We start from the raw sequence: 14876 nt of genomic DNA, 5'->3' as shown, positions 1-14876 counted from the left end.
GGCACCAGTAATTGAACCCAGGGGCACTTAGTCATTGAGCCACATTCCCAGCCCCTTTTTTAAATATATATTTTATTTAGAGACAGTATGTTTGTTTAATTTTTTTTTTAAGAGAGAGAGAGAATTTTTTAATATTTATTTTTTAGTTATCGGCGGACACAACATCTTTGTTTGTATGTGGTGCTGAGGATCGAACCCGGGCCGCACGCATGCCAGGCAAGCGCGCTACCGCTTGAGCCACATCCCCAGCCCCTATTTAGTTGTTTTTTAAAATCTAAAAGCCTGCCTGTAATATAATTTGAAAACTGTCATTTTGAGTATGTGTAGTAGTTCATACAAAATATGTACTTAAATTTTAAAATGTATATCTCTTGATTTTTTTTCTTCTTACAAGGAAAATATATACAATGATCTACAAAAATTTGGTGGTAGTCAATCAGCAGGGTAAGTTAATTTTGAACATCATAAATATAATATTTTGTATTAAGAGCTGAGAGTATGGTTCAATGGGGGAGCACTTGCCTAACATATGTGAGGCACTGGGTTTGATCCCTAGCATGGCAAAAAAAAAAGTTTTGAAGATACTTCTCTGTGCTTATATTTTATAATTGTGATTCTCTTTATATATTCATTTAACTTTTGAAATGGGGTCTTCCTGAGGTACTCAGGATACCCTCAAAGTCACTGTCTTCCTGCTTCAGCCTCCCAGTTATCTGGGATTACAGGTGTGCATCACTGCATCCGCCTTTTTATTTTGTTATGGCAGAGATCAAACCCATGGTCCTCATATATGTAGGCAAACACTAGCACTGAGCTATACTCCTAGACTTGATTCTCTTGTTACTTTATATTAAATAAAATTATGACAAACTTTAGTAGAAAGAAATAGATGTGAACTAAAATAGTAGGAAGATTCTAATATAAAGTCAAATATCCTATTATATTAGTTTAAATCTTGGGATATCAGGATTTATTTTGAGAGGTAGATAATTTCAAAAGCTCTGCTCAGTGAAGAGGTGTGTCAAACCTTGAGAATCCTGTTGAGATGCTTTGGAAAGGAATATAGTTACTTAGTTTGAACTCTTTGAAAGGATAAGTCTTCTTTTTTGTATTTTCCTTTTTATAGTAGACAAAAGCTTTGTTTCCCTTTTTTTTTTTTGTAGGTAAATGGCATTTTAATTCCTTCAATTGAAGTTTTTAACTGGTCATATTTGAGTTGCATCTTCCTTTGAGAATCTGATGAAGGCCCTGGGGTTTTGTTTCAGAAAGATGCATATGTAAATAAATATACAGGAGTATGCTGATAAATGTTTAACCCATTTTCCATGGGAGAATCTTGATTTGAAGTGGTTGCTGATTCCATGGTGTAAACACTCTCATTTTCAGATTATAAACGTTGAGTTGGGAAGAAATGTACTGTGCTTTTTTTGAGTGTTGTTAGAAGTTGGCTCCAGTATGCTATAGCTTTCCAAATGTCCATCCTTGAACTACAATTAAGAAAAGCTCTCAGTAGCTTAGTTTTCAGAATGAATTGACCATTCCCCTGTGATCCCACTGTTCTATATTCAGTTTCTTTTGTTTTCTGTTGCTCTGGTTATTTTGTTGTATTGCACTTTTCTCTTTCCTATCTCATTGAGGTTTGCATTCTGCATCATACAGGATAGTATTTTATTAATATGGTGTTAGTTTGTGTAGAATTGAATACTTACTATACCATAGTCAGGATTTAAAATCCAGAAAAGAATATTACCATCTGATCCAAGAATAAAAGTAATTATTAGGCTGCTGTTTAACAGTGGTTTCCCTGCCTCTATTCTCTCTTTTTTTTTTTTTTACTGTTTTGTCAGAGCAGTTTATCACTGTAATTGAGGGGTTTGATTGTTCTCTGGAGATAATGGATCTGTGAGCTAGGAAATCAGTTTTATTTCTTGAACTAAGTCCCCTTAGTGATGAGTGGCTTCGATACTGTCTTAAGGAAGATTCTGAAGTGTCTACTGGGAGGAATGCAATGACGCACTGCTTGTTGACATCCTTGTGCTGTTGGTCTGACATTAGGACCCTTTACATTTCTGATTGTTTGATTTCTAGTAAAACTGTCCTTAATTTCCTAAAATAGCAACAGTTAGTTTGCATCTGAATGATTTTTCACATGTTATTCCTCAATCTGGAATGTCCTTCCCAGCCAGTCCTATTTCACCTACTCTATTATGAAATCCTTCCTGATTGTTTGCTCCTCAGACCCCCCTCCCCCACCCCTATCAAATAATCATCGCTTTACCTTCTTTGCTGTTGTATATTCTTTTAATGTGTTTATAATTACTCTTTCAGGTATCTTATATTAAAATTGAGTTCTCATATAACTACATAGCATGTGGATGGCACTTGGAAAGCATTTGTTTAATGTTTATTGAAAGGTTAAATTGTGTATGGGCTTTATGTTGGATAGCTCTTTCTTTCCTAGTTTGTGATTTCCATTTTTATTTTGTCTTAGAACCATCAGATTCCAGCACATTAGTGAGTGAGAACAGGTGTCACCTTGAAGGTGGGAGTGATCAGAAGGTAATTTTTAAATAAATTCATTTTAGTAAAATGTTTCTTGAAAATTGCACAGATACTTATACAAAACAGAATTTTAACTTCCTGGCATTATAAGTTTAAATTGACATATTTTATTTTTTCTTGAATGCTTAGGACCTTGTGCAAGAACTACAAGAAGAGAAGCCTTCATCTTCCTGTTTGGTTTCTAGACCATCTACCTCATCTAGAAGGAGAGCAATTAGTGAGACAGGTATTCATGAATATTTATTTGGTATAGTAAACAGCTGTGTGGTGTTTTCTCTAATGAAATTAGTACTTTTAGGATTAGTGAAATTATTTTGCTGCTTTTGGTTTAGTTGAATGAATTTCTTCTATTACTTTATTTGGTCTATAGGATAGCAGTTTTAGTAGCATTTAGTAACATTTTTTTTTTTTCCTGGTTGACAATGGGCACAGTTTACTCTATAATGGGGACAAGGATAAACTTTATTGTAGCCAAAATTCTTAGTTACCATTGTGGTTAATTGTGTGTGTGTGTGTGTGTGTGTGTGTGTGAGAGAGAGAGAGAGAGAGAGAGAGAGAGAGAGACATATACACAGTGTGGATTGAATCTTGCACATAGAAGGCAAGTGTTCTATCACTGAGCTGTATCTCCCGTCCTTTTTCAAATTTTATTTTGAGACAGGGCCTTGTTGAGTTGTCCGGTTTGCCCTCAAATTTCTGGTCCTCCTGCCTCAGCTTCCCAGGTAGCTGAGTTACAGGTATATACCATCACCACCACACCTGGCAGCAGTTAAATTTTTTTAATAATTATCTTTAATAAGTAAAAAATTTACCATTGGGTTTAAAACAAAGTAAATAGTATCTTAGAATTAAAGAAAAGGTTAAAATTGCTAAGAACATTTTTCCAGAGAAAAGATAGTGGAGGAAGGGGCTGTTGCTTGATCAAAATTCATAACTAACTGGGCTTAGTGTTGTTGCATGCCTATAATTCCAGCTACTTGGGATGCTAAAGCAGGAGATTTGAAAGTTTAAGGCCAGCCTGGGCAATATATATAAAGTGGTGTGTGTGTGTGTGTGTCTGTATATATATGTGTGTATATTTTTTTAATTTTTTAAGGTATCAGGAATTGAACTCAGGGGCACTCGACCACTGAGCTACATCCCTTGCCCTTTTTGTATTTTATTTAAAGACAAGGTCTCACTGAGTTGCTTAGTACCTCATTGTTGCTGAGGCTGGCTTTGAACTTGAAATCCTCCTGCCTTAGCTTCCCAAGCCACGGGAATCACAGGTGTGCGCCACCACACTCGGCCAGGCACATAGATTACATTTTAGTTAATCCTATGTGATGAAAGATTGCAGTGAACATAGTTTCATATATAAACTTAAATAATTAAGTAGGCATTTCTGTAAGATAAATTGCAAATTGTTGTACCATTTTTATATTCCTATGAACAGTGTATAAAAATCTTTCCTCTCAAATCTTAACATTTTTAATTTGTGTTATTCTCATGGGCAAAAAATGATGTCTTATTTCAATTTACATTTTCTTGCTCAAAAGGAGGTAGGAGATTTTTCAAAGTTTCTTAGCCATTTGCATTTCTCTATGACTTTATTTTTCCTATTTCTGAATTAAAAAAAATCAAGTCTTTGGAAGGAGGACTTTGTATAATGTGGCTGTATTAGCCATTTTCTATTGTGTATGTTGTAGATATTTCCTTCTAGTTGCCCTCTAGCTTATATTGATGGTATTTTATTTTGCCATGGCAACGTTAACATGGTTTAGTTTTTTTTTTTTGTACCGGGGATTGTACCCAGAGGTGCTTAACCACTGAGCCACATCCCCAGACCTTTTTATTTTTTAGTTTGAGACAGGGTCTCACTAGGTTACTTAGGGTTTTGCTAAGTTGCTAAGGCTGGCTTTGAACCTGCCTCAGCCTCCTGAGTTGCTGGGATTATAGGTGTATGCTGCCACTCTGCTTTGTCTTTTTTCTTTTTTCTTTTTTTGGTGCTGGGGATACTGAACCCAGGGACCAGGGACTTGTGCACTCTCCTTGGATGTTTTTCCATTGAGCTACACCTTAGCTCCTCTGGTCTCCTCTTTTTTTTTTTTTTTTGTATTTTTTCAGTTATGTATGGACACACTATCTTTATTTTGTTTACTTATTTTTATGTGGTACTGAGGATCAAACCCAATGTTACATGTGTAAGGCAAGTGCTCGCCACTAAGCCACAACTCTAGCCCTGTGGTCTGCTCTTGATATTGATACTTTCTTGAGTGCTTTGCAGTGTTATACTTCCCCATCCTATATTAAAAGAATATTTTCTTGGGCTGGAGATGCAGCTATTAGCATGCTTCCCCATCCTATATTAAAAGAATATTTTCTTGGGCTGGAGAGAGCTATTAGCATGCTTGATGGAAAAAAGAATGTTTTCTTAGGTTTTTGAATAGTTTTGTTGTATGTTTGGCTTTTTGATCTATTTAGATTTTTTTTTTTTTTTTTCTCTTTTGCTAGGCTGGGTATGGAACTCAAGCCCTAACATGTACTAAGCAAGTGCTCTACCAGTGACCTATACTATTTCAATATCTGATATCTCATTCATGTCTGGCAGATTTGACTAGCACTCTTGACTTTTTATTTTTAAGTTAGAGAAAATTTATTATTTAAAGTGAAAGTTTTCACTGGTTTTGACTTGTGTTGAAAATACAGGGTACCTGACATGCTGTTGTTGTGTCTGTAGTCCCAGCTACTCTGGAGATTGAGGCAGGAGAATTGCTTGAGTTGGGGAATTTGGTGCTAGCCTGAGCAATGTAGTGAGACTCTGTCTCTTAAATACAGAATAAAGCAGGGTATTGATGAAACTGAACCATAAAGAATACCTTCTGGATCCTCAGCACTACAAAAACAAACAAAAAACTCTTCTGTGCTGAGTAATTGAGCACTTGCGTTCAATCCCTAATACTGTAAAAGGCCACTACCAACAAAAACTCCCAAATGCCTTCTATGCAAATTAGACATTATTGGTTTTTTTAAGAAAAAGAAAGAAAAGAAATCTTACTTCCTAAAGTTTAGACAGAAAAATCATAATTGCTTGATTAGTAAATGCTTTTGATGGATTAAAGTTATTGTGACTTATGGAGGCAAATTTCTTGAAGATGGGAAAACTTATAAAAATATGCCCTGGGCTGAGGCTGTGGCTCTGGCTCAGTGGCAGAGCGCTTGCTTCACACATGTGAGGTATTGGGTTCAATCCTCAGCACCATATAAAAATAAACAAAACAAAGATATTATGTCCATGTGTAACTAAAAAATATTTTAAAAAATGCGCTGCTATAACTTTTTAGGTGGACAGATCTAGTGAAAATGTTGACTATTGAAACATTAATAGTAATTTATCATTTTTTTCTGTTTAATTTCATCAATACTATATGATAGACATGCTAAAGACATTTCAATTTTAAATCAATCCTACAGTACATAAATTTAATCATCCTCTTTCTCCTTCCATATCCAGAAGAAAATTCAGATGAATTATCTGGTGAACGACGAAAGCGTCACAAATCTGATAGTATTTCCCTTTCCTTTGATGAAAGCCTGGCTCTGTGTGTAATAAGGGAAATATGTTGTGAAAGAAGCAGTAGCAGTGAATCAATAGAGACTCCATCAAATCCGGTAATACTCTTGTTTCAAATAAAATAAAGTTCTTGTATTTTAAATGTAGGCCTGACAATCATAATAAGCATACAGATAGAATGCACATGTATGGTGTGATGTTGCTACTGAACACGGGGAAATTTAACTTTCAAATATAATTATTACATAGATTTCCCACCTCTAACTCCAGGTTTGGGGAGAGGGTGAAAGATAATGGAATAACTCTGGTAAGGGTGAAGTAGTACGAATATTCATAGTTTTTAATGTTGCCCTATATTAGAGAGTCTTTGTGAACTACTACCCTAATAGTAAATTCATATATGTTGGAGTATAGTCTAAGAATTTGAAAGTTGTACTTTTTTAAAAATAAGGAAACAAGACTATAAGTTTAGTTCAATTATGTTTCTTGGGTTTCTAAGGCAAATTTATCTTGAATATTTAGAGTTAAAATGTTTTTTATTCTCAGTGGTACCGTGCTTGCCTCGTGCAAGGCTATATATTCAATCCCCAGCACTGCAAACAAAACAAAGCCCTAAACTTTCATTATAGCCATTAACAGATAAGTTAGCATAGTCTGAACTTAATATTTGCTATATACATAGATCTAGACATCAGGGAATGTCTGTCAGATCCCTGAAGTGTCGGTTCAGTATTGCATGGATGATTAGAGTGTCAGTATTTTTTTTTTTTTTGGTACTGGGGATTGAACCCAGGGGCACTTAACCACTGAGCCACATCCCCAATCTTTTTTATTTTGAGCAGGGTCTCACTAAGTTGCTTAAGACTTTTTGGTTGCTGAGGCTGGCTTTGAACTTTTAGTCCTCCTGCCTTAGCTTCCCGAGTCCCTTGGTGGTGTGCCACTGTGCCTGGTTGGTAAGAGTATCAGTACTTTCTAATACTAATAGAAAATTCCAATGTTCCATTTGTTAAGCATTTTGATAAATGGAATTTTTAAAATTTTGAGACAGGGTCTTGTTTGTTAAATTGCCTAGACTGACCTCAGATGTGCAATCCTCTTGCCTTAGCCTCCAAAGTAGCTGGGATTATATACACATGAGTCACTGTGCCTGGCTTATTTTATAGTTCTCTAGAAGATGTAGGAGATTGAACCAGTTATGATCATAATCCTATTCTTACATTTTATGTGTTCTTGTTACTTCTGTATTTGCTTTTTTTCTTCCAAAACAGTGATTATAGGAGTATGTTTGTGTCTTCCAGAGTATTTAACAGAGCTGTTACTCATGTCAGCCACTAGGTGGCATGAGCTCCTGCTCAGTATGAGAAGCAAGTTTTTAAGGGCCATTGGTTTCTATCATAGTTTCTAAACTCTTACCATAACAATAAGTGGCCATAGATAACAGGTAAACAAATTGGCAAACCATGTTTGTTAAAACTTTATTTGTTAAAATAGATTTGTAATATCCCACAGTGCAGACCGTTGCCACAGAATGTGCTTTCTAAGATTTAATTTTTTTCTTGTGATTTACTCCCTTATAATAATTGTTCACTAAAGATTAGTTAATTGAAGACTAGTTAATTGAAGGGGGTCACTTTATTAGATAAGTTATATACTCTAACCTGATTCTCTTTAGATCTCTTTAAGATGCATCAAGCTGATGAAGTTACTTTTTCTACTATTTTTCTAACATCACATTAAAAAAATATTTTGACCTTAGAGATTGTAAAATAATATCCACTGTTTAGTTTTGTTTTAAAAAATGGGCTCAGTCCTGTAATGCTAGCTATTCATAGGAGGCTGGGGAAGGAGTATCCCAAGTTCTAGGCCAACTTAATAAGACTTTATCTTAAAATAAAAAAGGACTGGGGATGTAGCTCAATAGTAAAGCGCTTGCCCAGCATTCATGAGGCCCTAGGTTCAGTCCCTGGTACTGCAGGGGAAAAACAAAAAGAAATGATAGAGCTATTAAAGATCATTTAGTCTAAACTCCTTTTAGAGTAACTGTAGCCTTTAGGAGTTAAATGATGCGTCAAGGTTAAATGGCTACTTGGTGGCAAATCAAGAATAATATCTATATCCAGGCTTCCTAGACCAATATACTTTTAAAATTTGTAGCCCTCTGCTTAGTGTGTTGCTACCCTCAGCCATGGACAACAAATATTAAGGACCTGAAGGTCTTATTAGGTTACATAATTTATTAAAACGTGAATGAGCCTGGCAAGTGGTATACACTTGTAGTCCCATCAACTCTGGAGGCCAAGGCAGGAGGATCACAAATTTGAGGCCAGCATCAGCAACTTAGCAAAGCCCTAAGCAACTTAGACTCTATCTCAAAATAAAAAGGGCTGGGGATGCGGCTCAGTTGTTAAGCACCCATGGGTTCACTCCCTGGTACCAAAGAAAGAAGAAGAAAAATTAACTTAAATGAGGAATTAAATACAGATACATAATTTTAAAAAATAAATTAAAAAAATTAAATCTGGAAGCTCTTCAAAACAAATTATTTTCAAAGTTCATTAAAAATCACCAATACTAAGTTTGTATTTGTGTAAATATGTCTGTCTAGCATTCTACCAATCTGAATATATAAAGATGATTAAGACAGGTCTTAGCTCTCAAAATTGCTATAATTCAGATGACAAACATGCAGTTGTCTTGCATAATTTATGTGTATCAGTAATACACAAGTAGTAAAGATAATTCAAAGTGTCAGAGCTCTTTCAGTTGGCAGAGATTTAGCCAAAGAAGGATGAGTATGATTTAGAAACTATGAAATTGTTTCTAGTTAAGGAGAGTGAGTCAGTCAAGACCAGTTTAGGAAACAGTCTCTGAGTGTCCTTATTTAGTAAAGGAGGAGGAGTGCCTAGTTGGAGAGGAATGAAATGTTAATATCATACTAGATGTACCTTCACTGCAAAGGGATTTTAAATGCCTTTTTTCTCTGATTTTTTTTCTTTTAAAGTTGTTGATAGACCTTTATTTTATTTATATATGGTGCTGAGAATCAGACCTAGTGCTTCACACATGCTAGGCAAGTGCTGTACCACTTAGCTACAACCTCAGCCTAGTAATGGGCTTTTTGAACAGGGAAAATAATACTAATAACTTTGAACCTTAGTCTAGATTACGTTGGATATACGGGATGGATCTGAGGAGGAAAAAAGGCACAGGGATGAGTCAGGAAGTTGTTACAGAGGCCAAGATACGTATATTAATTTTGTTTTTTCCCCTTAGGATATTGAAGATGGTGTGAGTGAACATTCCAGTGATTGGTTGGATCAGGACTCAGTTTCAGATCAATTTAGTGTAGAATTTGAAGTTGAGTCTCTTGATTCAGAGGATTATAGCCTTAGTGAAGAAGGACAAGAACTCTCTGATGAAGATGATGAGGTATTTTCTTTAATTATATTAGAAAGTTGTTAAATATTTTGCATATTAATTGACTTTGCTTAAATTAAAGATGTAATACATTTAGATTGAAATCCTTGTCTCTCGATTTGTTCAAATTAGAATATTGGTTTGTGGACTTGAGCTTACGTATTTCCTTATTGTCTCATTTTTGAATTACTAATGCCAAGAACTCAATAGACCGTAATAAGCATTCTTGTAATGGTCTATATTTTAAAATATTGAATTAATTTCCTACCTTTTAATTCTAACTTACTTTTTATAAAAATAAAACATCGCAGAGTCCAGGGTTACCCCTATATTTATCTATTGACTTTTTCCATGGTGGGTGAGGATTTAATTGCTATGAAATTATTTCTAGTTAAGGAGAGTGAGTGAGTCAAGACCAGTTTAGGAAACTGTTTTTCTTGTTTGTACTTGCTGCATTTGACCTTTGTTTGTCTCAGAATTTCTTGCCTCTGTGTGTGTGTGTGTGCGCGCGCGTGCGGGCGCATGCATTCTGTGGATTGAACCCAAGGCATTACATGTGCTAGGCATGTGCTTTACTGTTGCTATACCCTCAGTCTCAGAATTCTTATATATAGTAGTAGTGTATACTGTCTGTTTAGGACTTACTAAGAAACTTTCCTGGTAGAATAGAAAAGGTGATGAATTGACACTAATGAATTTACTTTATTAGGTGTATCGAGTTACTGTGTATCAGGCAGGGGAAAGTGATACAGATTCATTTGAAGAAGATCCTGAAATTTCCTTAGCTGTAAGTATTTATCTGCTTCTTTAAGGAATTAAAAAAATATATACCAAGGTCAAGATTAGAAGAATATATCTAACCTACTTCATGAAATGGGGTGATTTAAGTTAAAACTTAAAGTCTAATGGTTAAAAGTATTTTTCTTTAATTTATTATGGTGAACTCTGGTACTACATTTGTTTAGTTTTATGTGGGGAGTTAGAACTTTTTTATATTTTGAACTCTTTGAAGCACCACCCTGCTTTTGCAAGACCTTTAGTTTTATTTTGCTTTTTGTTTTTGCAGTACTAGAGATTGAACCCAGGAGCACTCTACCATGAGTTATGTTCCCAATGTTTTTTTTGTTTTTTGGTTTTTTTTTGGTGAGACAGGGTCTTGCAAAATTGCCAAGACTGACCTCAAACTTGCAATTCTCTTGCCCCAGCCTCTGCAGTGACTGGAGTTATAGGCATGTACCATTGCATCCAGCAAGACCTTTAGTTTTAGTTTAGGAGGTAACGGTAGCCACCTTTGACAACAGAGAACCAATGTAGGAGAATGAATAATCTCCACTCTTGTTGCTACTGTGTTAGGTCATTTGACAGGCAATCTAACTTGTTATATTATTCACGTCCAATAGGAAGGACTTCTTAAAGCAAATTTCACATGTAAAATGTCCTCAGGCAAGGCCATGCTTCAGTTAAGGCAAGGAGACAAGGAGTTATTCATTATTCAGTAAGAGGTGTGGTGAGGGGGAGTTTATCATCCCAAGTGAGTCAGGCCTCAAGAAGTTAGGGTAAGGGAGAAGCACTGAGCAGTTAAGAGAGAAGAGAATACAGGAGAGGGTAGACAAGTACAGGGTATACATTTGGGGTTGTATCCAAGAATGGTAGTCTTTACCTGGCAGTGGCTGCTGACAAGAATGATTTTTAGCATTTCCTTTGTGTATGGAGTTAGGGAACACTCAGTTGAACCATGGTTTTAGAGCACATCTTAGAGTCCTAGTCACTGATGGATTGGGTGATTTTTCTTTAGGAAAGGCAGATTTCATGTAGATTGATTAGGTAGACTAGGTACAACAGTGTCCAGGATTGAGCCTTTAAGGGAGTGGATACAGGCCTCAGTACAGAAGAAAACATCCTTAACTAAATGAACCGCTGTGACTGTGTCTTCAAAAAGGTATTGCTGGCCTTGTAAAATGAGTTAGGCACAGCTGGGAGTGGTGGTGCACACCTGTAATTCCAGTGGTTCCAGGAGGCTGAGGCAGGAAGATCCCGAGTTTAAAGCCAGCCTCAGCAAAAGCTAGGTGCTTAGGCAACTTGGTGAGACCCTGTCTCTAAATTAAAAAGGGATGGGGATGTGGCTTAGTGGTCAAGGGCCCCTGAGTTAACTCCCTGGTACCAAAAAAAAAAAAAAAAAAACTAACTTCATAGATACACAGTTAATATAATATATATTTTAGGTACTCTAAAATATAATAACATATTTTTAATTTTGGGGTTTTTCAGCATGATAAGGCTAAAAAAAGTACTTATTAAGTACATGAAGAGAGAACACATATTGACATTCCCTGCCACCCCACAGTGCTGGGTATTGAACCCAGTACTTTGTACATGTTAGGCAAGTACTCCCATTGAGCTACATCCCCATCCCAGTGTTGACTCTTTTTCTTTTTTAAATTGTTGTCTCTCTGAAGTGTGCAATATGTTTGTTTGTTTGTTCCTGGTGCTGGGGGTCAAACCCAGGGTCTGTAGTCAAACATGAACATTCATCATCTCAATTACATGGGTGGGTAAAAGTACCTAAAATCTCTCAGTGAATTTCCAATATTTGATAATAACTATATTTGTCTTGCACATATTTACTATTTTATGTAAAACAAATGCTGAAAATTGAACTGTGATACATTTTACCTTAATTATATCAGTCACCAGCATTGTTATGATTAGTAATTAAAGGGTTACAGAAATTAACTTTGTATTTCTTCATTGAAGGACTATTGGAAATGTACTTCATGCNTAAAGATATTAAAAAAAAAAAAGACAGGGCCAGAGCTTTGAATTCTAAAATTATCTCTCAGTCTATATAAAGTAACTTGATTATAATTAATCTTAAGCAAAAATAATCACCTTAATTTAAAGTCTTAAGTACTTATTTTTACTCATGTGTGACAATTGTACATACTCAAAGGAGGGCATTAAAAAACCTGGATTGTAAATTTAGAATGGAACCAAAGGATAATTTTGTACAGCCAACTACTAACAATACATTGTTCATTTAAACTTCAAAAACAGAATCACTCGTACCTCCGTGACTTACCCATCTGTATACATATATAAGTAGCAAACAAATGTCTACTTTAGCTTTAGGGAAGTTCCAAAACACAATAAAACTTTATTAATTTGGAATTTATAAGACTAGGGAAGAACTAAGAATAATCCATCCTTTCTGAGGCGAGTCCGTAAATGACACACATTTATATGTATGCAGTGAATTCTGTTTACTCAACATTCATCCTTGAGAGTGGAATCCTTTGTATGTACATTGATTACTAATGTCTCTACATTTTTATGTTTAGTATACTATTTATTGATTTACAAATAAACAATTTATTAAATGTTTTAAGAATGGTTTCAAGAATGTAATTATTGGATTTTGCATGCAATTTTTCATAATAGCCTGTATGGGTAATCAGAGGCACAGATCTCAGTGTTCTTTTTGGAGTCACCGTGCCATCCTACTTTGAAAGTATATTGCAGTTTGGAGTCTCTTGAGACAGATCAAACATTGCAGGTTAGTAGGGGTAGAAATTGCTGTTTTCTTTAGTGCTGCACACTTGGGTCAGCACATGGCAGTCTGGCTTAAGTGGTTTCTAATAAATAATAGTGAATGATCTAACAATTATAGTTGCCTTTTTACTTATCTGGTCATGTATGACTATGTAAACATGTTCTCTGCTGGGATTGAACCCAGGACCTTGTGCATGTGAGTCAAGTGCTCTACCACTGACTACCATAGGCATGTGCCTGGCTTTCTGTGGTTATTTTTGGAACTAAAGTCCACAATGCCAGGAACTTTTTAATGGTAATATGTTGATGTAGGTGTTTAGTACAAATTTATTAAATGCCTTGGGACCTGAATCTTGAAGCTGGCAAGAGTATGTGGGCCCTACACCCAGAGGGGTAACTCTTGGCAATATTTAGCTTAGGTTTTTGCAATTTCTAATAAGTGTTTTAATTAGTGTGTGGGTCTACCAAGTTAATCATGGCATTGTATTGTGAAAAGTTTATAGTTAAAGCTTATGGTTGGATGCTAATTTGGTTTTTAGTGTTTACAAAAAATGTCCTCAGTTTAAAAAATACCAGTTCATGCGGCCTGGGGGTGTGTTTCGTGGTAGAGCACTTGCCTAACGTGTGAGGTGTGAGATTCCTTGTTTGATTCCCAGCACTGAGGGGAATAAATTAAAAGTTTGTGTCCATATTTTCTATCATTTTGCTTGCTTTCAATTATTTAATATGGATTGTGTGTGTGTGGTGGTGGGGATGAATATCAGGGCCTCCGAATTACATCTGCAGCCCTTATGATAGGGAATTTTTGCTTTTACAAATAAGGCTTTATAAAGATAAATATTTGAAAGCACTTGCTAGAGAAGGTGTATGGAAGCATATGTTAATAAATTGTAAAGTAGACTAGTGGAAAGCAACAGATAAGCAAAAACTGAAGCAATAAGCAGATGAGAGTTCAATATTTTATTACAGGTAATACATTTGAAATGATGTATTTTAATATTGTTAGGAATAGTATTTTGGGCAAATGAGAGCAATTTTTTTTAGGGAAGAGGTGGTACTGAAACATACTTAAATTCTATGCTTTTAAAAAAAATCTCATTTAAAGATTAACTTTTTAGGGCTGGGGATGTGGATCAAGCGGTAGCACACTCGCCTGGCATGCGTGCAACCCTGGTTCGATCCTCAGCACCACATACAAAAAACAAAGATGTTGTGTCCACTGAAAACTAAAAAATAAATATTAAAATTCTCTCTCTTTAAAAAAAAAAAGATTAACTTTTTAAAAAATTGGTATTTTAGAAAAACAACAAGATTTTCCTCTTGTTTCAATCCCTCATTGCTATGGCTTTCAGAGTACTACTTAAATGTCCTAAAAACTTAATGTCGACTTATCAAAATGGTGTCTTTCACCTTCCTAGCTTCAAAACTTCATCTTTTTAATTTTTAAAATTACCATCATATTGGATGAATTTTATTTATTACTTAAATTTTAATACTTGTGTGTGGGTTTATTTTTGGTATACATCTTCTCAGGCTGCCACCCATTGTTAATTGTGGGCCTTCCTTCAAGGTCATAGTAACATCTCCCTGAATTGTCTTCAATGCCTGTGTGTGTGTATGTGCACTTATGCATGCCTGAGCTGAAAATTAATTCAGGGGCCATATATGCTAAGCAGTCACTCTACCACTGGTATGCTCCCAGGCTACTTCAATGCCTTTTATCTTTCCCATTTTTTTAAGTAGATAATTTTACAGACACTGTAATATCGCATCCTTGATATAATTACTGAGAAAG

General features: G+C 35.4%; 1 protein-coding gene across 1 annotated transcript in view; it reads left to right on the top strand.

Annotated features, from left to right (window-relative positions):
- Mdm2 (MDM2 proto-oncogene) overlaps positions 1–12917 on the top strand; it is a 19134-nt gene extending 6217 nt beyond the window's left edge. The window contains exons 3-9 of the mRNA XM_015482614.2: positions 395–444; positions 2492–2559; positions 2692–2788; positions 6056–6213; positions 9389–9544; positions 10242–10319; positions 12287–12917. Coding sequence (XP_015338100.1) covers positions 395–444; positions 2492–2559; positions 2692–2788; positions 6056–6213; positions 9389–9544; positions 10242–10319; positions 12287–12352 — 673 coding nt within the window. The 3' untranslated portion in view covers positions 12353–12917. The remainder of the gene's footprint in view (positions 1–394; positions 445–2491; positions 2560–2691; positions 2789–6055; positions 6214–9388; positions 9545–10241; positions 10320–12286) is intronic.
- The last annotated feature ends 1959 nt before the right edge of the window (positions 12918–14876 follow it).

The sequence above is a fragment of the Marmota marmota genome, unplaced genomic scaffold (genome assembly GCF_001458135.2).
Source record: "Marmota marmota marmota unplaced genomic scaffold, marMar, whole genome shotgun sequence".
Classification (NCBI taxonomy): Eukaryota; Metazoa; Chordata; class Mammalia; order Rodentia; family Sciuridae; genus Marmota; species Marmota marmota.
This window is presented reverse-complemented; position numbering and strand designations above follow the sequence as displayed.